The 27,622-nt window shown below is 42.6% G+C and overlaps 1 protein-coding gene across 4 annotated transcripts in view; it reads left to right on the top strand.

Annotated features, from left to right (window-relative positions):
* Positions 1 to 27,622, top strand: part of MITF (melanocyte inducing transcription factor) — a 99,956-nt gene that overhangs the window by 31,012 nt on the left and 41,322 nt on the right. For all 4 annotated transcript variants that reach the window (XM_071439358.1, XM_071439357.1, XM_071439359.1 and 1 more), the window contains one exon: positions 24,391 to 24,637. In XM_071439358.1, coding sequence (XP_071295459.1) covers positions 24,391 to 24,637 — 247 coding nt within the window. The remainder of the gene's footprint in view (positions 1 to 24,390; positions 24,638 to 27,622) is intronic.

The following is a 27,622-nucleotide window of genomic DNA, read 5'->3' as shown; positions in this document are numbered from 1 at the left end:
TGACCCAAACTAACCATAATGTGTGCTTTGTAGCTGTCATCTCACTGTGATTTATTTCTGCCTGTTTGCTCAGAACTGTTTGCTTCTATGGCTAGAAGTGGGGTAACCAGGATCTAGCATGAGGGCTGTGCTGCATGATGCCAGTGATGTTAAAGCCTTGCTGTGCTTCTGCCATGCAAGAGGAGAAATTCAGCCTTGAATTTGCATGTTCCCATCATACAGCAAAGGAAAACTGAATTGGAAGCTGAGGCTTGATTGCATTTTTCTATTCTGTTCATAAACTATTATTTCCTGCCCACCCACCCCCTCCCTCCCCAAGACTAATAGAATTTAAGCAGTCAGCTTTGCATCTAAGAACTGGGCTCCTGAAAAATGCAGTGGAACTGAATCAATTATTGCCTTAAGAACTTTATCATAGAAACATCTCAGTTCTTCCACAATAGCAGCATTTTTCTTGGTTTATGCAACCAGTAGCACGTGAAAAAACTCTGTGTTGCTAAAGATGATCCGCATGTTGACATGCCATTGGAACAGCAATGCACTTCATGGTATTTTAGATTGGTCAGCCATCAAGCAAAGTGTTTTCTGATAGTTTGGTAGTTTTCCTTAATCATGTGACATTGTAGATGCTGCAACTGGAATATAACCATGCAGAGCTCACAAGAGAGAAATGGCTTTGTCCTGTCCCCTCCTTCTGTCTTGCATGAGAAATACCAAAACCAAAAAAGGTGGGTTTTGGAGCCTGGTGGTAGTGTGAGCACCAGGAAGCCTAATGAAGCATTTGTCTGCTAAAAGCTTGTGCTTTCCCCTCCAAGTGTTGCTGTTGATCTAAAGAAGCAGTCTCCTGGCAAACTCTGGAATTGTTCATGCCCTGTGAGTGTTGTGGCTGCCAGCACATCCCTTTTTGTTATTACAGGAATATAACTTTTGATGTCTCGGCCGAACGTGTTTGTTCATCAGCTGCTCTCAACAAGTACTTTGTGGATCTGCATCCTGCAGGCATCTGTCCTGGTTTTCTTTATATTTAGGCAAGGCAAAGGAGCTGTACTGAATACTGTCAAGATTGACTAAGGGTGGTCTGGGCCAACTCCTTTGAGTCTTGGAGTTCTGGCCCAGGATCTTTAAACAGTGACTTTGCTGTGTGGGTGCCTTGGTCCAGCTCATGGTATCTGCAGCCTGTCATCCTGAGCGTGGGGTGAGGGGTTAAGACCAAGCTGGAAGGAGGAAAAGAGGATACAGACAGGCAGGCAACTTTCTGTCTTGAAGCTCAAAGCCTGACTTAGGGATGAGATGTGAGAAGTGAGATCTTCTGTAGGGTTTGCTGGTTTGTCTGTTTTCTACACAGAAATTAATACTTGTGCTCTAGTCAGTGACAATGCAGCTGGGATCAGAGGCACTGGAGCACTGGGGTCTCCCCTCTCCCCAGCAGTGCTCTGTGCTGTGCAGAAACTGGAGAGACCATGAGTGTTTTCTTCAGGAGTTTTGGGGAGACTTGCTGTGTCAAGATGTCTGTGCTGCAGTGTCTGGTGGCAGTGAGTGACACTGCCAGATGGACTCTGTGCTCGAGTGGCTCTGACCACTGGCCAGATCTTCACATGTCTGAAGGCTTAGTCACCTATTAGATGATGTTTCTGAAATATTTTTATTTTAGTTTATAGAACAAGGCTTGCTAAATTATTCCAAAGCCTATGGAATATTGTTTGCTCTTAGTCCAATAGAAACAGCCATTTTAAAGTGTTTGGAGAAAGTGTTTCCCAAGATGTGCTCTGGTATTTCTGTTGACTGAAATTGCTTATTAACTTGGTGATGCAGCAAGGCTGCTGTCTGGAATAGATCATCCAATACACCCTCTACTGCTCTGCTCAGTCAGTGTGTGTGTTTCCTTAAAAGTGCTACAAGAAGCACAAATATAGCTGGAGCACCTAGTCTGGAGTCAGGGACAAAAATAAACATGACATTATTATATTAGACTTGGCCACAGTTCTGACTGGTGGTGAGCTTTGATAACTTTGACATCTAATATTTTTAAGCAGACTTTAAGGTTCACAGCCTTGGCTAGTTTGGTGGATAAGCCTTTCTCAGTAATTTTTTTTCCTTTGATGTTCTTGTTTTGGTGTTTGTATCCTTCCCTTAAGGCTGCAATTAGAGAAAGCCAGGGTTGTGCTTTTCCCTGCTCATACCACAGTGGCACTTGGACACAATGCCCCAGCTGCCAGCTGCAAATGCTTTTTTTTGGTACAGCAAGGTCAAAATTACACAGACCTGCAATCAGCTCGCTCTGTTACCTTACTAAAGCATTTTTTGTAGCTCTCTTACCTCCCTTCCTGCACTGAAACACCTAAATTTAGAAATGTTGAAGCCCAAGGGTTAGATTGTGCTGCGTATTTGCCACAACTCATTTGGTGTGCATTATGCCCATTCAGACAGTTCAGTGGCAGTTCCCTTTCTCCTGCTTGTGTTTTGGGAAGCCACGGGCTGCTTGCCAGCAGAGTTTGGCCACTGGGCTGCTTTGGGTCCATGTCACTGCTGTTACTCCCACTGCTATAGCAATAGCTGTATTTATGTTTGCAGTATCACCAGCTACAGCCCTTCTATTTTAAGAATCCCTGGCATGCTGTAGCCTTTCCAGAACATGATTTGCACTCTTAGGGAGAATAAAAGATGCATCCAACAGAAAGGAGCAAGCTTGCAGAAGTTTGGATGTACATCAAGTTTCCTTGGGGGGGTGTACCTTAAGAGAAGTGATGGCTGGTTATGAATTATGACTGCTAGAAGATTTCTGCACTTAGAGAAAACTAACAAGAAAAGATTCTGACTGATTCTGATTAATTTTTTCCAATGCTTATACACTGGTCTAGTACTTCCTGTTTTCAGTTCTGAATAACTATTAACTCAGTATTGTGGATTTGTCACTGAAGCTGATGTTCAGTAAAGAAGGTGTTCTCCAAGCCATAATCTTTTCCTAAACTTGCTTAAAGGTGACAAAAAGTGCTCTGAAACACTGGTGTTGAATAGCAGTATGCTGAACAACCTGTGTGTGTGCACGTGTTGGGTTTGGGCAGGAGCAATGCTGAAGGTTGACTGTTGTTTCAGGGGGAAGAAGGGGATTCTGCCACTCAGAGCAGTCAGATTTGATCCATTGGTGTTTGAGAAGACAGTCAGGAAATGTGCTGCCTCCACATGAAGTTCTGTGCTTGATGAGGAGAGGAGAGCATGTGTAAGAGGTTTCAGTGGTTTCTTCTTGGCTCAGCTAACTGAATTTTAGTAGTTGTCAACATTGTTAAAAGCTTACATGATATCTCTAGTTAATTCTACTAAAAGAGTTTGGCTGGGATGAGCATTCAGTCTCCAAATATCTTAAAATTACAGCAGGTCAATGGACAAATTTAAAAGGATTAATGAAGAATTTAACAACAGGGGCCCAGAGAATAAATGACTTGTGTAGAATCTGTATAGCAATATATGCACAGAGAGGTTGCTGAAGAGTATCAAGAGGCTTTTTGCAACTATAAATATTCTTATTAATCTTTCCAGTGGGTGATGCAGTGCCTGGGCCACACTGTTCTTGGTCCTGTGGCTGAAACCTTTCTAATGTGGATGAACGAAATATTGTTAAGTATATGATAAGTAAATTAAGAGACAAGGATTGAATGTCACTGTTTCTGGACCAGAAATAATTTGGGTTGGAAGGGACCCCCAAAGGTCTTCTGGACCAACCTCCTTTGCCCTTCTAAGAGCCCCAGCTCTAAACCACCTTGGCAGTGAGCAGCCAGCCAAGGGACCAAGACAGGCCCACTGATTCCTAAGGTATTTCCTTTTTGTCAGAGGGCTCAGCAATGCCAGGGCTGTGGGCTGCTGCCTCTCCTTCCTAGTGCCAGTGCTGGGCACTTCCCAATGCACTTCACAGCCTGGATGTTCCAGGTTTCAGAACATTCTCAGCTGTACTGTTAGGTACATCGTGGGTGGGAAGAGTTTGTTTCCTATTGAAGAAATTAATTGCTGGTAACTTCCCACATTCTTCTTTCTCGGTTTTGTCACTGAATATTTTCCAGGACTTGGGGTTTTTTTTCCGGTAGCAGTTTTGGCTGGAAAAGCTATAGGCTGTTTCTCAGTGCTGTTCACTAAAAGCAGCTAATATTAAGAGGAAAGCTCATTTGCATTTTCAGAACTTGTGGATGATTAATTTTTTGGTAGCAGAGGTTTTTTTTTTTTTCCTTTATATAAGTGCTAACAAAATATGTGCATGTACAAAAGCTGTGTTTGAGTGCACAGAGATTAAGCCAGCTAAAAATAGCGACTTCTGTGACCCTGCTGGAATTTTCTTTAAGCTTGGAAACACTGAAGTGTGTGTTTTGTCAGATTTGAATCATGAACCTTGAAGAAGAGCTAATGACTTCTTATTTCTCACCCCTAATCTTCAACTAGAGCATTCTTTATATGAACAGCAGATCAGTCTGAGACCGTACCTCAGGCTTCACTTACCTTATTTAACTTTGCTTACTTGCTTTGTTCATTGTAACATTTTCTTCTGCTCCAGTGAGTGTGTTTATGAAAATCATTATTTTCAACCCTTATTGTCAGACCCATGCAAGCTGTGCAATTGTTGCTGGGGGTGACAGTTCCCCAAATCTGCCTTATTTTCTGTTGTACTTAAAACCAAGCTTTTCCTCTTGAACATCTTGTAACTCTTACCCTGATGAAATGTGTGGCTTTCTCTGTTACTCCCTCTTGTTTTCCTGGCAACTTAATGAAGATTTTTAGCTGTTTTTTTAGCTAAATAATCAAGTCTTGGGACAAAAGCTGTATTCTCTGCCACCTGTCCTGGTGTATCTGGTTGTAGGTAAGGGATGGCAAAGCTCTCGTTTGCTTTTGGGGCTGAGATTCAGTTCTGGCCTTCAGAAGTGTTCCCAGGATGTGCTGCACCCAAAGTGGCTAGGGTGCAATTAGCATCACCATTAATTTTGTTTTACCAACAAAAGGACAAAAAGTGATTGAAACGCCCCAGTTCAGTTAAAATTGAAATGTTCTGGTAGCAAGTAATCACAAAGCCTTGCACATCCCCTTTTGATGCAGATTTTCTTTCAGATATGTTAGTATTTAAACTATAATAGATGTTTTAGTAATTGGTTGAATCCTTGCTTCAAAAAGTCTTTTCTTTAAATTTGTCTCTGTTTCTGTGTAGAACAGAATTGCAAAAAATAAATTCCAGTGCTTGACTAGCTCTTGTTTGGCATGAAGTTGTAGAGCACTTAAAATTCCTCATACAACAGCTTTAATTGCTTGCTAATCTTGCCTAAAGATTGGCTGAGAATGTCGGCTCAGTTCTCCTGTTGCTTATTCTCAATAGCACAGACTGCAAATGCTTGGGGAAAATGTACTGGGAGGGTTTACTCTGTAGTACATGGGTGAAGGGGTATGGAAACACTTGCCTAGAGGTCAAACTGTTGACGTTTTAGTGGTCGGTTATTGATCTCTATCAGCAGCCTGACAGTTGTATGGCTTTTGTGGAATGAGTTAATAATTTCTTGGTGTGATGCAAAATCAACACCCAATTGACCCGAGCCCCTGAGTGTGACCCTGTGCAAGGGGATGGTGTGAGATGCTGCTCCCAGCACATCTGCTCTGCTCCACCAAGCCCTCCTCAATGAGCAGCTCTTCTGGACAAAGCCTGCCCGAGAGCTGTGCCTTCCTCTTTCCTTCCCACGTTGTGTTGGGCTTTGATGAATGTGTTAGTGCTCATGTTGGTGGCTGTTCCCTTTTTTTAGAAACAAATCTTACCCACAGTAACTCTATATCCACAGTGAGTAATGGAGAAATCATTGCTCGTTAATGATTCACTTGCAGGTTCCTGTATTGCTCTTGCTCAGTCACTGGTGTTGCTGTTGGCTCCAAAGTGTTGCTCAGCCGAGCACTTAAGACCTGATTTTCATAGTTTCAGTAGGGTTATTGTAATGACAGGGTGGTGGGTGGCTGCCCTTGGTTACTGGTCCAAAATATATCCCTCCAGAGCTGGTCCTGATGATGCTCTTGGCAGGATTGAAGAACTTCTGTGCTGTAGAACCTTTAAACTGCTTGAAAACCACTTTTACCAGTTATTTTTTGTTAGTTTGCAGAAACTGTTGTTGGGTGTTTGCTTAAAGACTACCTCATGATTTACCTCTCCTGCTGTGTGAATCCCCTCTGTGCTCAAAGGTTAAATACTAAACTTGGAATTTCCATTTTGAACCTTATTTTCAGGTAGAGTTCTCATCCCAGCCTCTCCAAAGTGTTTGTTTTCTGTGTGCACACTTGGTGATTGACTTTCTTGGGAAATGCCAGTGCTTTGCTAAAACTGCACTTATAGGAATGGTGCCTCTAATCAAGGAGCAAAAAGCAAACTTCAGCTTTTAATAACTCAGAAAGAGAATCCTGAAGGATGCCTGGGGTCACAGAGTCCAGTCCTTTGTCTTGGTCGTGCCTGTCATATCCTCCCTAGGCTGATTGAGTTACGCAGACAGAGCTTGCCTAATAATTCAGCTTCCTATTTTGTAACAGTCATTATTGTAGGCTGTTTCATGGTGCTATTGTTCAAATAAACTAAGGAAAAAAAATAATAGAAAAGGGCTCACACAAGAACAAGAGGATGCTTTCGCTGCTTTTGGCTTGGTTACTTCCTGTGAAAAAAAACATTCACCATGCAATGCTTGGGATCATTCAGCAGCAGTCAGCCCAATAACAGAAATTAATAAACTAAAAACCCCTAGAAGCTTTAGATGGAAAAATGCTGTGGCTTGACTTTTGAATATTCAGCATCTTTTTTTTTTTTTCTTGATGTCTACTCACCTTCCAGCATGGGCAGCCAAAGCCGAGTCATTTTCCAGCACCATTTGTAGGATAACAGAGGCCTTGGCCTTGATTGTGCTACATTTCAATCCATGATTGGTGTAAAACCTGCACCCCAAAACAAGGAAGGGGAGAGACATGGCCTTTGCTTGGCCAGGGGCATGAGCATGGGAGGAGCAGGAGGCTACAGCAGACCCCAGGCCAAAGGGGGTGTGTGGTGGGAGGCTTCATCAAATAAAGCGTGGCAGACTTGGGGTGATTTGGGACCCTGTTATTTTTATTGCTTTCAGAACTTCCTGTAATTGATTTGATTGCAGAGAGGAAAAGCAGAATTATTTACCGACAGTAGTTCTTGTGGCTTTTCTTGTTTCTTTTTCTCACAGAAGGGAAGGCTTTCCTGCGGTCATTCTCCCGCTGTCACTTCACAGCAATGGCTTCATCCCCTCTCTGTTTTCTTCCTCTCTTGTTGCCCTTCTCCACTTTCTCTTCCCCACATGCTGCCCTTTCCCTGTGTGCCACCTGTTTGCTCCTGGCACAGTTGGGGCTGGGCAGGAGCCGGGAGCTGCTGGAGCTCCTCTGCCTTCCTGAATCCATCAGCTCTCCTGCCAGGGTGCTCTGACCTGCCTCTGCCTTCCAGTTTGTGCAAGAATGTCTCTGTTCAGATTTATTTTTTAATTGAACTCCCAACGTCTCAAATGAAGGAGCACAAAATGTGATTTTAAAATTTTTTTTGTGAGGGAAGCCTGAGATCACTCCACATCGTGTTGATCACAGAAATTGTTCCAGAGTCCTGGGCCTAAGCTCATATGGGGAAACAGCCCTGGATCAATGAAAGAAAACATTCAGCAATGTGCATTTTATACAAGCATTTAAACTTTTTTTTTTTTTTTTTTTTGGTTTTGTTTAGTAATAAAAGGAACAAAGCTATTATTAGTGACCATGGGCTTGGGAGTTTGCTAAAGCAGCAATAGTTACTCATCTGTTTTCATTTGCAGAAGTGTTCTAACAAAGGCAGCCACAAATGCAGCAGCAGGGTTAGGAGGTGGATGGTAGGAGTGGAAGTGCAGTTTCTGGAAGCCAGTGCTTGCTGAGACCTTTCTGTTTAGTCTTGGTTCTGTGGCCACCAGGAGCTCAGGTCCCAGGGAGCTCTTGCCTTGCCTTGGATTGAAAGGTGAAAGGATGAATCCCCTGGGTAAGTCCTTGGTCCTTTTTCTTCTCTGAGCTGCAGCAGAGCTCCACAGAGCAATTGTCCCTCCTGGTGCCAGCCTGGGGTTGTGCCTGCACGTCAGCTCCTGCAGCTGGCTGGCAGAGATGGAGAAGAAGCAGTGATATATAAGAATTTTGTTTTAGTTTTCCCTCTCTCCTCCTGGCCCAAGTAGGAATAAAATAGAGAAATTATCTGACTTGGAACCACAAGAAACTACAATATTTTCTCGCTCATTTCTTTTTCTTTTTCAAACCAGCTGAACAAGCGTGCACAAGACCTTTTGCATGTGCTTTCATGTGCAGCCAGCTGGGTCAGGGTTTGCTCCGTGGCAGATGCTGTGGACTCAGAGCTGACTCTGTACGTGGGGGGATCCACGCTGCCTGCGAGGGCAGTTTCCTCAGGTGCTGAAAGGCAGGCAGGATTTTGGCTCAAAATGCTGTGCTGTGCCCAAAAATTCTGTGGGAAATCAGAATGAGATTCTCCTATTGATTTCCTTGGGTTTGGGACCATGTTCCACCTAAGTTTGGTTGTGATGTGCTGAGTATGTGCCTGAATTTAAGGATGGAATTAAATGCTCCATGAGAGTTGCTGTCTTATAATCTCAAGCCTCTTTTTCTCCCCAGTCCTGCAGCAGTTGAAAGTCTGATTTACAATTTGAGTTTACATCCTGAGGTTGGTGTGACAAATACCATGAGAAATATCTTGAATAAGTAACAAATTTCAGGAATTGCTTCTTTTCCCATGTGTCTGCATGCTGAAGATACAAACTTAAAACCACAGAATTGCAGAAGACCTAACTGGAAAGGAGAGCTGCAGAAGGAAAACTCATGTTAGTGCACAGGGATCTGTTGGGGCAGCTGAGCCTAGAAAGTTGCAATTATATTTCTAGTGTCAGAAATGATACTGAGATAACAGATAAGCAGAGGAGGAGTCACTGAGCTGCTTTATCATGCTGCTTACAGAAATGTGAAATTTAGCATGATAATTGAATAAAAGGTCTTATCTGTAGCTACTGTTGTTAATGGCCAGAAACTGACATCTAAGAGGACAGATTATGTAATTTGCACCAACGTTGTAAATACATCTTTTTTTTTCCTGGATGTCATGCAAACATTTTTTATAAAAACAAACCTCTCTGCGCTGTGTGAATAATATCTTGGTTTCAAAGATGCCAAACTTCTGGAAGTAGACTGATCGAATAAGAAAAATGTCAAATATTTTTACACATGGCATGTTGTGGAAGGCTTTTTGGTTTTTAGGAGTGGGTTATTAAAATTTTTCATCTTCTAGTTTTCTTTCTTTTTATTGTTTTGAAGGTTTTGCAAGCATAAGAAAGTATGTAGGCACAAAAGTTTGAAGTGACCTGGCACTAGAGGGAACAAAGAAACCTTCACCCTCTTGAAACAGGATTCTGCACACAGAACTCCAGTTTGCTCAGTTTTCCTCCGTGGCAAACAAATTTTTGAAGTTTACTTTGGCAGGAATTCCCACCACCATTATGTTAAACAGAAATGGGTGTTTCCAAGCAGCATGTTTCTTTGTTGCCATGCGGAAATACAGTTTTAAATCTGTTTTCTGTAGGCACTTTGTTTTGCTTTTCATTTCCTTGTCTTCTTCCCATGCATCTGTAGATTCCCACTGGGAATCCTGGAATAATTGATTGGTTTGGGTTGGAAGGGACCTTAAAGATCATCCAGTTCCAACCCCCCTGCCATGGGAAGGGACACCTTCCACTAGACCAGGTTGCTCAAACTATTTTAAGGTAAATAGTTATAATCATGTTTTTAATTGAAATGAGGAAAGAACTTCGTTCTGGCTTGAACTTCACTGTTTACATTTTTTTGCATGTGAAATGTTAACTGATAAAAAATGCCTGCAGGTTGGGATCCACCTTAGATTTGCGATTTGTTTTTTTAGTCCTAAGGAACTTTATTACATTTAATCTCAAATGAAAAATTATAAAGGACTTTGCTGTAGAAAACCTATCAGTTTTCTGCCAACATTTTTTTTTTGGTGCTCTAGTGGTTATGGAAAACCTTATAGAAAACCCCTCGTGTATTGCTTCTTGGAGGGTGGTACTTGAGGGGTTGATAAAATGATGCTGCTGTTGAATAATGCAATGAGAAAATGATAAATCCGGGAATTTTTGTGCTTAAAACCTGTTTTTTCACCAGGCTAAGGCTATTCAGCCCATCCCTGCCATCTCCAGCTGTTACTTGCATGTGGACATGGAAAGGGCTCAAACATTCACTGGAATCACAGTAGCCTTTTATTGCCTTTTTATTTTTAATGGCAGTATATTGAGGTTTTCTTAACTAAGGAGTGGTACAGTTTACCTGAAGAAGTAACTGTCAGGCTGGTTTTGGTGTCAGCACCTCCCTTCTGGCACTTGCTAATGCTTCATCTGCATTTTTTGTCCTGGGCCACCACAGTACCAAGGTCTTGGACCTGGTTGAAAGCCCTTTGGCCTGGGAACTGCTTTATTCTGGCTGACTCTGCAATCCCCAATTTACCTGATGCTGGTTCTGCAGAGGCATGCGGTGGGATGGGTGGAGAAAATTGATTATTATGGTTTTTCGCCTAGGGCTTTTTTCCTCTTGTTTCAGGGAATTTCTCAATCCCAGGCTGTAAAGATTTAATGTGCTGGTTTTTTAGTAGTACTTAACACTTGTAAGATTTTTAAAAACATACATAATCGCTCAAATATTAAGGACTTCAGTTGCAAACAGCTTGGATATGGACCTAATCACAAGAATATATTAATGCATTTGATCTGCTTTGGGTTTTTTTCAGTGTAACTTTTTCAGCTTAGCATTGCTGTGAATTTTTGAGATCATCTTTGCTTTTCCTGAGTTTTTTTAATAAACGATTTTAGCAGCAGGAGCTAGTGTAAGTGTCCTTAGAAAGCACTTGCTCTGCCAGACAGCAAGGTGTTTTTCAGGTTCCATACTTTGGTTTTGTGTACTTAATTATTACTTTTTTCAGAATAAATTAGCCTGTATTAAAAGCACACCGGAGGCTGGAGTTCTTTGTTCCCAGGCTGGAAATAACATGGTCAGTGAAGGTGTTTTCATTATGCTCCACTCTTGAACTTCAGGGGAAATTTTGGGTGGCATGTTCAGGATGTAGAACGGTTATGGGCTGTCAAAGGTTTGGGTTTTCATGCTGCTGTGACAAACTGAAAGGTTCTTCTCTGCTGAGCCTGTGAGCAGGTGTTGTAAGAGCCTGGCAGCTTCACCTTCAGTGCTGTGTTGCTGAGTAGGGTAACAGGACATGGCTGTTGGCTACAGAGGATGGAGCATTCTGGGATTTAGAGATGTGGTTTCCCCTTCTGTCTGTACTGCCCAGGCTGTGTGTCCCCACGGGGCTCTGTTCTAAAGCCTTGTGTTGGAAGTCATGGGTGATGGTGGCTGTTGGACCTTCCAGGTGCTGTCTTTCCTTCAAAAGGTATCCATCCCTCTTAATCTGCTCTGGATGAAACCTCCTGCTCTGCACGCCCTCTGTCTACTTTAGGATGTCTCTTTTTGTAGTAGATATTTCTTGAGTGAGTTTGTTTTGGGGGAACCTCTAATCTTTAATTTAGAAAGCAGGGGCTGCATTTTGAGGTGTTATTTACTGCTTTAATCCAGCATGGTATGTATGAAGGCAGGGGCTCCTGTTGTGTGCAATATTCCAGCACCACTTCAGACCCATCTGCTCTCCCAAGGAGTTTGCTTTGCTCTGTATCTGTCCTTTTTGAGCCTCTGGCTGCAGGGCATCTTCTGTGTTCAGGAAATGGCTGGACATGTGAACCAGAGCGGAGCACTGAGTGCCAAGGTGGTGGTTGGTCAAAGGTTGGGCTTGATGATTTAAAGTCTTCTCCAACCTTATTGATTCCGTGATTCTGTTTCCTGCAGTTCCTTGCTGGCTGCTTTATTCCACAGTGACCTACTTTGATTAGGCAGCCAGGCTTTATTTGCAAAGGAGCATGTTGTTCCTTCGCCAGTCCTCCAGCTGGAAGTGGTTTCAGGTCTGAACTTCTCAGAATGAGTCTGTTGATACCAATTTAATCTTGTTCATGGCTGGTTTATATCACTTGGTGACATGCCAGGGTTGTTCTCTCCTGGGTGTTTGTTTCTCTGCTGTATTTATAGACAGCAACACTCACTCCTGTCAACCTCCAAACTTTTCTTTAGCTTCCCACTATAACGTGGGCTTGTTTCCCTTGTCCCCTCAATTTTAGCTCTGTGTTCTTGAGCACATTGCCCAAGCATGAGCCTTTGCCCACAAGGCACACACAGGTTTGGCTCTTGGAACACAGTGCTTCTCCATCCTCTGGGGCATTGCCTTGTCTGATACAGCCCGAGGCTGCTGCTTTTTGTGCTTTGCAGTGCTTGGCCACTTGTGACATCGGCAGTGACTCATTCCCCTGGGCTCCTCTCAGTCCCATTGAGTTTAAATTCATCAGGGAAATACAGATGATGTACCATATCCTGTTGTGCTTTGAAAGATCCTAATGGAGTTGTGGCAGCTCACCAGAAGGATGAGCTGTTTCTCTTGACCTGTGATCTGAAACAATACAGACCAAATCCAGCAGATACAAATCAAGGGGAACTTTATCCATGAGTTGCTTCCCCGAAGTGTCAGTGGATCCAAGGCTGGAGCCTGAGCAGAGGCATTTGGAACAGATGTTTCAGGTTAATAGAGAAGAGATTGAAGAGCTTATTTTGAAAGAAAATAACTGGGAATATGAAGAGGGATACAGAAAACCCAGTGAGCAATTCAGGTGTGTAATCTGGTAATAAGTTTAAATGCTGTCCCTTTACAAGGGGAGGAAAAGAAGTGTAATTTGAGTGTGGTGAGAGCTCAGGCAGTGCCTTGCAGCCATGGTAAAGGCTGGTAGGAGCTCAGCATGGACTGGGACCTGGAATTGTTGAAATCTTCCATTCTTGAAAAATGGCAAGACAAGGCTGTGTTGAAATCAGAGAGCCAGGAGGGCAGGGTGAGAGCCCAGGTCCTCGCTGGCCTCTTGCTGTTCCTGAAGCCACTGCTGCAGGCTGTTTATTTGGGGTGACGCTGCTGTTTCACCCTTTGCCTCTTTACCCTTTTTATCCCAGCTCAGGGCTCTGCCAGACGCTGGGGAAGAGGGGACAAAGCTCCATCTAGTGTGGAAAGGGAGATGTCAGGGAGCTGGCCAAATGAGAAATCCTACAGAAGCTGCCTTCCCCTAGTCCAGGCATGGGGGTTGCTTTTTTGGCTGCTTTTGTTTTGGGGTTTGTTTTGGCAGCTTGTGTAAAGGACTGCAAAATGCTTTGGCTTTGCAAGTGTTAATTGAATAACTCTGGCATTGTCAGCTGATGTTCATTTTTGGTACTCTGAAAGTGTGTGCAGGATAATACAGGCTTTAATGCAGTTTTAAGTAGTCTGTAGTGTCAATTCAAGGCAAATCTAAATATATATCCTTCTATTAAGATTAAGAATTCTGTAGCCAGGTTGTAGCTGTGTGAAGGGAAGTGGCACAGAAGTATAACACTACTATGGTGGAATATCTTAGTTTAAGATGAAGTTCAAGATTTGTACAAAAATAAACTATGGTAAGATAGATGATAAAAGCTGTTATCCATATATACTTGCATTATCTGCTTTTAAAAACAAGAAAGAATAGCATATCATCTTGCTTGTTCTGAAGTTTAGAAAAAAAATAATTTTTTCCTCTCCTGAATATTGTAAAGCTAGTTGCAGTTCCTGAATGTGGAAGGGAAAAATATTTTCAGTGTATTAGATATATATTGGCAACTAAGTATCAGGCAGCCACTAAATTTCTGAATTCAGTAATGGTTGTATGACAAAAAAAACCAAAAAAAGCTACTAAAGGTTAATCCAGATTTCTTATGTGGGTTCTGAAAGAAACATTTTTTTATTTTCCTTAATCCACCTGTGATGTCCCATTCTTACCCAAGCACATGCTGCTTGTCCTCCTGCCTGCTATACCTCAGTGCCAAAGACCACTGGGCAGAACTGGTCCCTGCCCAAAGTGATAGATCAGTGTAATCTGTGGGAACTTGGGATCAAACTCCTCTGTGGGTTTTCATTGTTGTTCTGGGGGTTTTCATGGTTTCCAGCGTGTTGGGAATACTGGGGGTTGTTCCTGCTGGAGGAGGATCATGAGGAATGGAAGGTGGTGAGTGCAGAGAAGGTGGAGTTTTCTTCCACACCAATAGGCTGAGATGAAGGCAGTAGCAGTGACTTTTCTGAGCCAAGAAGATGAAGAAGTGGCCGGGTCACTTTGCTCCAGCAGCACGTTTGCCCCCAGGGTGCAGCTGCAGGTCCTGACTGAGAGCTGCTACAACTCTGCTCTTTAGGGACAGCACTACAGTTGACTGCTGGGCTCCAGCAAGTCTGGAGCTGCACATCATTTCCAGGTGACTTTGCTGCATGTTTATGGATCTGGCTCACTAATGTAGCACTGTACAGTGGCCTGCTGAAGCCTAAAATAACAGAAGGTGTGAAATGCTGCTCCACACCAATGGTGGGGGCTCCAGCAGGTACTTTGCCAAGGTCACAAATGCTAAGTAAACCAGATTAAACAAAACCCTGTTGCAGGAATGCGTGATTAACTGTAGTCTTTGCAGGATTTATTGGTTATAAGCTAAGCCCTGCCTTTATTTTTTTGTCCTAGTAACTAAGGCAGATGCGAACTTCAAGTCCAGTGAAACATTTTTTGGCTCTTGCCTCTGTTTACATGATTCAGGAGTTTGCAGTAGTTCCACAACAAATATAGCTTTGAACAGAAATAGCCATTCAAGTGCTGTGCTTCTGGCAGTGCAGAACAGATTAGGAGGCTCTGACAGAAAGGCTTGTAAATAGTTTTGAGTTGGCTGCTCTTTTTTCAGAAGTAAATCAAGGGCTGTAATGTATTTTGAAAAGTAAGAAGTGGTGTTCCTGCTACAAGTGGCACGGACAACATGGCTTAGTTGTCACTGAACTGTGCAAAACATGGGTTGTGCTGAACAATTTTAGTTGAGAAAATCCCATTTTCTAGAAACTCAGCAGCTGTGTTAATCTTTGAGATTGTATTTGGTTGCATAAAGTTATTTCTGAAGATTTTTCCTGATGTCTCCTCTTTGAGATGTGCTTGTGCATTTTAGATGCAACATAAGATATGCAAAGCAGAAGGGTGATTGCAAAATTAAATTAAGGCTGTATATTAGCACGGCCATATTTGAGGTGTTAAAAGACCTATAAATAGGTTAGGGTGGATCTTTTTGTATATATTTTTTACTTTGTGAAATCAAGAAGTATAAATGTTGTTTGCATGTTTTTATTTTGAATGAGACTTCATTCTGTACCATGGTTTTCATTTGGTATTTCTTTTATTTACATGTCACCCCATGTTTAAGTAATTTTTTTTCCTCATTCCCTCTCTGATGTTCATGAGCAGTTTCTGGCTTGAAACAAGATGCAGAATTATTTTGATGAGGGAAGAGGAGGAATTACCATAATAGTCCTTGGAGATGCAATTCCCCAGTGCTGAAGGCTTTAAATCAATGCCAGATATTTCTGTGAAAGACTGCAGTTCCTGCAAATGTGACAAATTTAAAGCAGAATTTACAGCTGTTGGATGGCAGGTATAATATTTGCACTGTCCTGCCCCAGCCATCCTGCCCCACAGTGCATACGCTGAGGTTGTAAGCACACAGAAACTGTCCCCAACTTTGGGAATCCCCAAACTTGGGATTTGGGAGAGGTACCTGGTGACAGAAGGGCTCTTTACTGGGTGTGCCTGTACTGAGGATGCTGCTGACATAGCAGTGATTCCTGATGAACTGAGGAGGTTTGCTTCCTCCAGGAGCCTTGGTTTGGGATTCTCCCACATCAGGGATGTTGTGGGGGCACTGAGTGGCCTAAGTAGGGAATTGAAGGCCGCCTGTCTTCAGTTGTTTGCAGTTGGGCAATTCCTCCATTTTGCTTCGCCTCAATTAGCAAGTTTGTAAACATCACTAATGCTTCCTTACATGGACAGCTGGAGCTTATCCTACCTTCCTGTCTGTGCTGTGAAAACCCAAGGCAGCAAGTCTGGCACATCTGTCCTGCAATTGCAAATCCTAATTGCAGTGTAAATATCCAAGCGGTTGGTAAAGTAACTCGTTGCTGAATAAGGGCTTTTTTACCCCCACCCCAAGTAGTTCAGCTTGCACAATCCTCTTTGCCCCAATAACTTTTCCACAAATAGATAAAAAGGTAGAAGAAACATGAGCAATACTTAAGGGACTCTAAAATTGAAGTTTGTTCCAAGCATGGGGATGCTGAGGAATTGGTTTATGCAGCCTGGGGAGTTGCTTTGTTAGAAAGAAGAGTTGCTAAAGACATTTGCTGATCTGATCAGGTCCAGTAATGAACAGCTAGTGCTGTGGCTAGAGATTGAAGCGAGAGTTTGCATAATACCTGTCCAAGACTGGTTTAATATTAAAATTATTGCAGTGGTGGGTTGTTTGTTCCCTTGCATGTTGTTTTTAGTGTTGTGAGCAAGTCCTACGTGCTGATAATGCCAACATACCGAGCACAGAATTCACTGTGTGGTTCTCATCATGACTGTTTGGGATTCTTAATCATTTAAAGCAAATCTTCCATAAACACTTTCCCTTTTGCTCCTCAAGATCCTGTTTGCTCAGCATGCCAGAGCGAGGATGTCATCTGCAGGAGATGAGGCTTCCAGCTGCCTCATCCTCTTTGGAAGGCATTGAATAGTGCTGTAACAGTGGAGTCAATAAGCAGAAAGCCTTGGATGAATGGAAGGGTTTAGGCTGGGAATTGCTGTTCCTGGTAAGCCTTGAGGGACACCATGGCTTTTTAGCTGGGAAGGAGTCTGGGCACGTGAGTTATGGATACAAGCTGTGGGCACTGCATGGTTGAGCCTTATCTTCTGCTTAAAACTGCCTCTGTGAATAAGCTTGCTATCCAGCTGTGGAAGTGATAATTTCTAAACCAAGATAAGATGGAAAGGTGCTGTGAAGCCAGACCTGGGCACGGTGTAGTTGTAAAGTATCAAAAAGTGTGGTGGTCATACGTCATCTTCTGTCAGCGACAGTGTTATCATTGCTGTTTCCCCAGATTAAAAAAGGTAAATTCTGCATTACAAATTCAAAAACTACAGAGATTGCTAGTGGAACCTTATCTCCTCGCCTTTTCTTTTATCACCTTTTGGTTGTTTTAGCAATCTGGCCTTTTGTTTTGCACATTTGTGTAGAGCCCTTTAGAGAGGGAAGTGCCCATAGATGTGGTGTCTGAAAAACCGTTTAAAAAGCCTTTAACAAGGTCAGACTTTTAAGTGAAAGGCAAATCTGTGTCATGCCTTTTTTTCCTCTTTTATTTTTTGGTAATATTTTTTCTGAGTTTGTGATGGAAACTTCAAAAGTTTGAGGAAAAAGGTGAAACCAGTATCAGGTAATGCAGTCAGCTACATTTTAAATTCCTTTAGCCCTTCATGGGACAGTTTTGGGAGCTTGAGGTATTTGTGTAGCTGTGTGTTCTTTTCCAGCCTGTTTGAGCAGAGGTGGAGCTGGGGAAATGGTGTGTGCGCTGTCACATCGACTCTGTGCCATTACAGATGTAGTTCAGGCTCTTGAGAGATGCATGTCCAGTGGTTCCTAGGTGGGAGGTTCGCCTAGGTGAACCTTGAATGCGGAGTTACATCCCAGAAAACAAATTTGTCTTGCACCCACCCTTTCCCTTCATCTTTTTGGCGATAAAGATCGTGAGAAAAAGGTGCTGTTACAGACAGCCCTTATCCACTGATGGTGTTAATGGCCTGATCACACCCCTTTTAATTAATGAATGGGAGAATTGCTTGCAATGCCAGCCCGTGTCTTCGGTTTCTCCCATTCCTTGCGGGGCGGTGAGGGTGGTGCAGCCCCTGGGATCCTCTCAGCCCAGGGCAGTGCCGGGAATTTACCCCAAACCCTGCGGATCCAGGTGCCCATCAGGAGGCTGCGCGGCGCTCCCATGCAGGTGAGACAGGATGCAGCAAGATGCTGGCTCCAGACTCCTGGGCTGTTTTGGAGCCCTTTCGTGGTACCCCCTGGCCGTGCTGCCTCAAGCCCGTTGTTTTCTCCTCGGTAGGTGCTGGATTGCACAGGTCTGCAGTGCTGGGAGCTGCTGCTCCCTGGGGATTGGAGTTGCCAGGTCCTTATCTGGAGCCTCCCCTGGAGACACAGCCGGCCCGGACGCTGCTTGGCTTTCACCCGGGGGTGCTCAGCACAAGCCCTTGGACACCAAATTTTTGGGGAAAGATGGAAGCTGTTCAGATGTTCATGCCCTGCTCCTTTGACAGCCTCTGTCTGTGAGTGATGCTTTGCTGGGGCAGCGTGAGCGGATGATTGCGGGGTTGGTTTGTGGTGGAGGTTGTGCTCTGGGAATTGAGGATTGCTGAGCTTGGGACTGGCCACTGTCCTCTGCAGAGCCCCAGCAGCTGGGCCGACCAGCTCAGGTACTGATGGTGACTTTCAGGAGGGGAAGACTCTGGGTTTAAATATACATACATATGTATGTCTCTTATTCTGAAACTTGATGGCAAAACTGCAGATTTGGGCTAACAGAGGTTCAGTTTCTGTGTAAAAAGACTTGGTGTATTATCACTGTAATAATATGGAAGTCTTTGAGGATACTTTAGGTTTTCAATTTTTCCCTTTTATCAGCAATAGTAGTAAAGGGTTGTAAAATGTGACCTTTGCAGCTTCTGGATCGAACCTCTTAATTTTACCTTGTTCCTTAACCTGGACATGATCAAGCTTTCCAGGCTATACTGCAAGCTGTGTGCCCAAGTAAATGGGCATTCAAGCAGATCAACTTGCGGCATTTTATTAAGTCAACACTCATGCAAAAGCCACCTCCAGAGCTTAATAATTATTTACTGAGTGCTCCTGGGTCATGAGAGAGGTTTTCATTAAGTTCAGAAAGCATTATGTTCAGCCACTTGTGAAGGTGTGTTTTAAAGACAGGAAGAAAAATGGAAAACTACTACATGGTGTACAACAACTTAAAAAAAATTTCTTAGCTGAGGATTGAATAATTTTGTTTGTGGGGCTGGGTTTTGTTGGAGGGGTTTTGTGTGTGTGCGGGTTTAAAAAATTTTTTTTTCAAAGCAGGTTGGTCTTCTGGATTAATTTGATTTGAAATTCAACCCTTATCTCCTTGGTATAGTAGAGAGTGGGTGTGTGTGGTGAATGGATATTGCAGGGTTTTGCCTTCCCTCCCCAACCAGGTGCACTCAGTGCATCCAGGCAGATGGGTGGGTGCCTTTTGGGCTGTGTTCTGTTCTGTGGGTGCAGCCCATGGTGCAAGGCAAGCAGTGCAGGTCAGGATACAAAAGCATTTAGGAGGCACAGAAAACATTTACCTCGATGATGGAGCAGGGGCAGGCAGCCTATTTCTTTAAATGTGTAACCTTCAAGTGCGGAAACCTTTCATGTAGGAGCCTGAAACGCAGTCCTGGCTTTATTATAAAGGCTGATAAAGGTCTCCACACCGTTTTTGTAACTGCTTTGTCCTTGGCAAGTCAGGACGTAGGAGGGTGCCAAATCTTGAGCTTGTTTTTTTTTGCATTGATACTTCAAGCAGCGCCAGGCAGTTGGCGGTGAGCGGAGCGTCGCTGTAACCCACAATCAATTATTAAATGTTAGGAATGAAGTACAAAGTGCTCCAGGGAAAATGCTGTAGTAGTTGGAGTCCCTTTACCTTGGCTGAAGGGGAAAAGGAATTGTGTACGGTTTTTTTTTATTGTTTTGGACATTTTGTGTTTTGTATTAGACTTTTTTTGGAGTGGTGGTGGTGTGTGCAATCTGGCTCCTCCTTGCATTTATTTTTTTTTTCTTTTGCTATTCACTTTTCTGTCACTTCTTTCTGAGTCAAACAGCATTGCTGGCTAGCAGGTTAGAAGCTAATACAGGCATTGTTGCTTCAGCCACATATACAGTACAGGGAACAAAAAATTTCTTGAGGTTTTACTGCTTGGTAGAGAGATTGAAAATAGAATTTGTAGAAATCAACTTGAATTTTGAAGAAACTCTAGTAATTTTCTACAAGGGATATTGGGAGCCGAGTGGTGGTCTCCTTTGAAAATGTCTTCTGGAGGTCAAGTATTTAAGTATCCACCATTATAGCATAGAACAATCTTAATCTTTAAAGCAAGGAGATGAGGGGTTGCCAACATTACAACTCAAATGTGGATGCCTTTATTTTCTCTATGAATAATTATGAATGGGATAAGGGTAAGACATAAACAAAAGCGTTTAAATCCGGTGTTATTTCTTACCTCTGATATCTGGTGCAGCTCAGTGGATTTCTTGAGGTGCTAAATCTGCTTTTCCTGGCTGATTTCTCTGTGGACTAACCCATTAACAAACAGTTGGCATGAATGGAGGGAAGAGAGCAGCAGCCTCTCTCTTATGTGTCATTTATCAATTAAGAGCAGGGTAGTCCATCCTGACTAGAACAAGTGGCTTTGAAGGCTCTTTGTCTAATTTGTATAAGAAAGATTACGTTGGGGAAATTTTTTTTTCATAAAAAATACTCAAAAATAGTTAAAGTTTCTAAAGTAGTTAAAAAGCAAAGTTGAGTTAATTTTTTTTTCAGTTCAAAGTCTCCAGAGAAGTTTCTTAATCAATGCATACATAGTGCAAAATAATATACATCAGATAACTCATGCTTATACATCAGATAACTCATAACTAATGCATGTGAACCAGAGCATTTGTTTGATCAATTTATAGAATCTGAAAACAAAACTGTCCAACAAAAGATGAGTTTGTCTTTTTGCCTAAAGGGACAGATAAAATAATCAGTAAACATCTGGGAAGGTTATGGTTTCTGTGGGTCGATGGCAACAAAATCAAACTTGATTTTAATGTGATCAGTTGCCTTTTATTATGTAATGGCTACCTGCATAATAACTCATGTATGCAGTATCTAACATTTCCCAGGCATCTGTGCAAAGGATATGTAATTTAAACTATTTAATAAAGCTTTATCACTTCGTGATTAATTGGATTGGCTCATGACACATAACTAATAACTCCCAGTCTCAATTGCACTGTGCTTATTAGAGTGCTAATGGATAACTGGTTTAATCATGTGTCAATTAAAAGGATGAGTCGGTTTCATTTATTGCAATTAGATGGTTTCCATAAACTGTTTGCAGGAAGTATCTGAACTGCATCGTGTATTAGCTGTGTGTGGGCTCTGCTGCTGGCTCCACGTAATCTGGGGGTGAATCAGTTCGTGTAGGGGAGTCTTGGATCCACGTGTCCACTCTGGATTGTTCTGTGGTACATGGCACCAAGCATGGTCATCTGCCTGTGCACCAGCATGGAAGGGTCAAGAAGCTTTTAAAATGACCATTTTCAAAACTCTGGATGAAGCTTTAGAAATAGCAAGTTTTTAATCGCTTCTTTGGTTGGAAAAGGGAGTTTCTTACAACATGGTCATGGAACCCAAACCATCTTCTGTTCCTTCTGTTCTGTGCTTGAGATGAGCAGACATGGTGCAGAAGGGAAGCTGGATGGGAGAGTGATGTTGTGATGCATGGGACAGACTTAGAGGATGAGATACCAAAGTTTCAAAGTGTTTTCCATGTTTGATCAGTGTCACTCGTGGCGGGTGGAAGGAATGCTGGTGTAGGGAGATTGTCATGCACACAGGAGGAGCTTTGCAGGCACCTGGGAATAAGTAACAGGAAATCTGTCCGTGTTCCTTCCTAGTGCTTGTGACAGAGAAGCATCTGGTTAGGCAGGCCGGTGTTGTGCAGCAGCTTTTATTCCAGAACAAGCATTATTTGAACTCACCTGCACTGATGGTGTGATGGTTGGGTGCCCATCTCCCTTTCTCAGTTAGTAATGGGTAGGGTAAGAGAAGATAGCCCCAAGTTGTGCCAGAGGAAGCTTAGATTGACCATTACAAAGAATTTCTTCACTGAAGGAGTTGCCAAGCACTGGAACAGCCTGTCAGGGAGATGGTTGAGTCACCGTTGCTGGAGGTATTTAAAAGACACGTAGATGTGGCACTTGGGGACATGGTTTAGTGGTGGGCTTGGCAGTGCTGGGTTAATGGTTGGACCTCATGATCCTGGAGATCTCTTCCAACCTAAACAATTCCATGATTCTGTGGCAGTAGCTGCAGTCTGGCAGCATGTGGCTGTCCACACTCTCTGTGTTCAGGGCTCATCTGCCTCTTTGCCGTGTGAAATACTGAGCAGAATTGCAGAGGAAATAAAGCCTGGGAGCATCTTCGCCTTTTGGGGAAGAATTTGGTAGAACAGCATTTTCTGGGACTGTTATCTCATTAAAAGTCACAATACTTGAAGCTTTTGTTTACAATTTTTGATCAACAGTAGAACCCTGAATCACCTGCAGGAAGATGGAAGGATGCTTGGTGCAAGTAGGTAAAGTAGTTGTGTGAGCAAGGTGAGGTTCTGGCAGGAGCTGTTTGAAATGCTGTGGAAATAATTTCTCCTTCCTTCTCCCTCTCCTTCCCCAACATTTTTGTACATGGAAAGGTTCTTCTGAGATGGTTTCCAGCACACTTGGCTTTGGTAGGCGGAGAAACAGTTCAAAATGAAAGAAGGTGGGAGGAACTGCTGGGTTACCAATTTTGCAACATTAGGTATCTGTAAAAATTGCCAGTAGCACACAAATGAGAATGCTGACAAGTGTGGTACAAAATTGGCCTTTTTCCAACATGAGGAGAATGAATCCTTCCCTGAATGCAGCATTTGGGTGGCTTTTTTTTTCTCATGTATTACAGTGGTCTCTGAGGTGGGATGCACAGTGTTGTTAGTGGGCAGAAAGAAAATGTGAGCACTTCAGCAATACATGTATATAGTTCATAAATAAATAAGTAAACATTTTGAGCATGCATGTTCAGACATTCCTGGTAGGAATGTATAATCAAAACAATTGGGAGACCACTCATCTGTAACTATCTTGGTCATGGAAATAAAGCATCTCTTCGGTTTAGAAATGTGAAAGTGGTTCAGATGTGCAGCCAGAAAACAAGCTGCTGGATTTAGATGTGAGAATGCTTCACCCTTAATTGAAAAGGGAGTGTTTTTTACAAGTATCACAGTCAATGACTTGTCTTGAGCAGCTAATTAGTACGATTATTCCGCAGCTGCATTAGTTTCACCACAAAGGTTTTCTCTTGTTTTATCAAAAGGATCAGTGTCTCTGTGAATGTTTCAACATGACAGGTCTTAAATAGCAAGATGGTCCCCTGCCTCCCTGCCCCCAAAATGTGTGCTCTGGAAGAGCAGAGTTTGATCTCTTGGGGCAGTAAGCGTGGGTTCTCTTTGTTTTTTGTTTTTTTTTTTGTTTCTGCCCTGAACTGTGTTCAACATCAGTCCTAAACAAAGCCAGAAAACTTCCAGCAGTGCTGGCTCCGGCTGTTGCTACACAAGCAGCAAGACCTGGAAGGGATGCTGGCTCCCAGACTTGTGTGTCCTGCCAGCATCCCACAGGTATCAGCACTGGAGCCAGAGGTGGGGCTTTCAAGAGCAGCTTCCTCCTAAAGCCAGGATGGTTACTGCTGGCTTGCCAAGGCATGGCCCGTGGATTTTGGTTGTGCATGCTAAGAAAATGATGAGTTGCTCCAGAAAGTGTCCACGGTGAAGTCCTATGGTCTGTTTGCCAATGGTGTAGAAATGTCTCTTAGGTGGTAAAGCTGAGCTGTGTGCTGGCTTGGGCCAGCCTGTTGCTCTTTTTAAAGTATGACTGGAATAAAGCTATTACTGTTGTTTATTTTGCCTGGCTGTTGTATCTGGTAGTGCTCAGAAGATGGTGGTAGGCCTGGGGTGGTAGTTGAGTTTTTGGTAGAGATCTTTTTTCTAACTCTGAAAAGTCACTGCCAGCAAGTCCAACCCTAAGGTAGCATTATGCGGGAAATAAGTGAACTATGTTTTGTTGTGTTTTCATGGAAGAGGTGGATTTACTTTACTTTGAGTTAGATCATTGGACTGAAGAATTATCCATAGCAATCATTAGACTTGCTTCAGCTTTTTATTATTAAGGAAAAAAGAATAAATGTGCCTACTACTGTCTATAAACGCATTTGTTTTTCTCGTGGGTGGTTGCTGTAAAATTCAAAAGAGCAAATGGCTCTTTACAGCTGGATGTTGGCATTTGGGGAATGGTTTGGCTGCAGTCAGGTTAAGGCAGCCTAATGTGGCCACTGAGTTACCTGCAGCGTAGGTCAGCTCTGAATTCCCCTCGCGCGGAGCCGCCGATCCTCACCCATCGCGCCCCACGTTCCCCTGTAACTCCACCAGCTCTGGCCCCTGGAGCTGCCATCCCGCTTGGTGGAAACTGAGCTGTCTTTCTCTGGTCTTCCCACAGCAATTCCGAGCATCCTGGCGCTTCCAAGCCTCCCTTAAGCTCCTCCAGCATGACCTCACGAATCCTGCTCCGACAGCAGCTCATGCGTGAGCAGATGCAGGAGCAGGAGCGTCGGGAGCAGCAGCAGAAGCAGCAGGCAGCCCAGTTCATGCAGCAGCGAGTGCCCGTGAGCCAGACACCTGCCATCAACGTCAGCGTGCCCACCAGCCTGCCCCCTGCCACCCAGGTGCCCATGGAGGTCCTCAAGGTACGCACCTTTCCGCTCAGGAGCTCCTCAAAACCCGCTTTATTTAACAGGGACGTGGTTCTAGGCGTTTTCGGCAACCAAGTTTTGTAAATGAGCTGCGCTCTGGCTTAGTTTGCAGCTTGTTTTGTTGGCCTGGTAGCAAAGAATGGAAAACTTTTAAAAAAAGTTTGTGTAACTTTTGTTTTCTTTCAACTTTGAGATCTCCGGAGGGAGGTTTTATAACAAAACTGAGTTTTCCGTCATTTTCCCTTTGGAAAACGCTTCTCCATCTCTCTAGTATTTAATTACTTTCAATATGAAGAAATTATTAGTAGATAACAAATCAATGTTTTGGTTTATAAAGGAAAACAATGAAATAGTTTTGTAAGATGGAGTCAAAACTCTTTACAAAAGAGTTCCTCAGAAAGCCTTAATCTGAAATATGGGTGAGTTTCCAGCTACTTGCAAAATGAGTCTTTGTAATCCTTTTTTTGTTTAAATGACTTGTTTGCTATTAGTAGCTTTGGATTCCTTGTCCCACTGGAAACTGTAGGAGCTTGTTAGTGTCCCTCTGTCAAAGGGGATGTAGCTTGCTAATTACTCAGGGAAAAACGTGCACAGCTATAAGAAAAGAGATAATTTCACGCACTGCTTCAATTCAAGTAGGCTGAAGCACCGTGAAATGTGTGAGTAAAACAATGTCAAATGTTTTGGAGAAGTTTGCTGACATATTTCATGAAAATATGATTTTCAGCAGTTTTGTAGAGTTTGCTCTGCATTATTGCTGGATCTTTTTATTGCAATTTGTTGTTTAGTCAGTGAGCATATTCTTACCACATGAGTTAGCTGAGCTTGGTGACAAACCGCTCATGTTGTGCTTTTTGCTGTTGTATACCAACGATATGCAGTCAGAAATTCAGTTTTAAAACAGACTTGCTGGCTCAGGATTTTGAGGGGGTCTGTGTGACAGGTTTATGGGGAAAATATAGGATAATTTTATTTATTGAATCTGCATTATGATGTTGTGTTGCCAGCACTAAAACTAACACTTGATTTGGGGTAGTAGAGTCATAATCCAGTACGTGATCTAGGAGCAAAAAGGCAGCAGTTGAGTTTTGAATTCTCTTTCTCCATACAAACACATTTCCATTGAAAATTAAATGTAATATTCTTTGAGCATGTGAGCATATGTCTGTAGTAAGGAGTCTGAAATTGTCTGGGAAGAATTGTTTTGTCTAATGTTTGTGTATTACTCACGATGTTCGTGTATAACAATTTCTTCAGCTTGTTTCCAGGTTGTGGCTGTAGTTATAATTCAGGCCCAGCAGATGTGTAGGTGCTATGAAATAGGGTTTTTTTTGTCATGCACCCAGCTAAATAAACATATATTACTTATATATGTTTATTACATATATACTTATATTATGTTTTTCACATCCTTTCATCCTAATCTGTTACAATATGAGTTTTAGGGTATTTTTTAAGTTCTGTGAAAACTTGTAGGCAAGTGTTTATTTTTGGATGATATTTTACTGATAAGGAAGGAATATAACATCTTGAAGAAGCATTAGCAGTTGCCATTATTGTTCATTTTGCAAATGCCTCTTTCTATGGGAGAGGAGGGAACGCAGCCCTTGATTTCTGAGGGACAAACTTCAGAAATCTCTGCAGCCAAAAGGTGATGCAAATGGGGTTCCTGGGACCTGGCTTGTCACAGGATCTGTGTGCAAAGCTGTAACCTGCTGAAGCATTGCTAGGAAACTTCATCTGAAGGACTTGAATCTGACCCCTTGTCCCTTAGGATTCCAAAAAAGGTATTTGTTCCCCATTTCCCTCTGATGGAGAAGGATCTCCTGGAAAGAGGTAGGACACCTCTCCTCCACTTGTCTTTAGCTCAAAATAAGAATGCATGACCACATAGAATAAAAAATTAGGAGAATGTGTCCTTAAGCAGCTTGTAAAATAAAAATAGTTACTGGCAGCAGGTACCTTTTGGCAATGGAATTCCATTTTGAAGGTGATAGTTGTGGAAATATCAGCAACCTGCTGGATCAAAATGATGTCTGTCTTCTCATCACCTACATTTCCATAAGTAACAGTCAAAATCAGCAAAACCAAGTCCTCTGGGGCTCTGCCTGTGAGAGGAGAGAAAAGCTGTAAAACTGCTTTTCATAGCTTTGCTGCTTGTGTTTTTGGTGAAGGAAAACAGTGAAAGATTCACCCTTTTATCCTTACTCATCCACTAACAGTGGGCCAGTTCTGTACAAAATAAATTAGTACAAAATGTCAGGTTTGAAGTCATGATCTTCCTGAAAATTGCCACTGAGGCTTCAGTGAGAGTAAGATTTGGCAACAGATCCATATAGTTTTCTTTGTGTTTTTGGGGGGGATTGTTTTGGGGTTTTTTTTTTTTTTTGTTTTGTTTTTCATTTTTCCAAATAGGATATTTGGCTCAAAAGCTGAGATTAACAATACTTAGGATCTTCCTGGTGCCAGTGTGCTGACAGCCAGCTCTGGCTGCAGTGACATCATTTCCCTGCAGCTGCTTTTTACACTTCAGTTGTTTTTTAGCTGTAGACAGATTTTCCATATGAGCTGTACAGAAGTTTTAATAGATAAATAGGGAGCTAAGTTGCTAACTTTACTATCCATATGGTCTGGATTTAGTGACCTTAAATAATGAGATAGACAAAAAAGGAATTTTTTACACTTTCAGGAATGTTAACCTGCAAGGCAACTTTGTTTAAAAGTGATCTTTTTCAATGTTACTTCACAAACACCAAATCTAGCAGCTGGTTTTGTTGTTGTGTTTGCTTGTTTGTTTGTTTGTTTGTTTTGGAACTTTGCATCAAAAAATCCGACTCTAAGCCTGTTGAATTTGTCAGTGTTTAGTGGTTTTAATTATGTTGTGTGACTTGCCCTTTCACCCATATCTCACAGTGTGAGAAGGAGAATAATACTTACATATCTGAGGATGGTAATTCAGAATGACTGGTTTAAAAAGAA

Source organism: Agelaius tricolor, unplaced genomic scaffold, assembly GCF_023055355.1.
Source record: "Agelaius tricolor isolate 1412-34295 unplaced genomic scaffold, bAgeTri1.0.p SCAF_14, whole genome shotgun sequence".
NCBI lineage: Eukaryota > Metazoa > Chordata > Aves > Passeriformes > Icteridae > Agelaius > Agelaius tricolor.
Note: the sequence above shows the minus strand (reverse complement) of the source record. Positions and strands in the feature narration are given on the sequence as shown.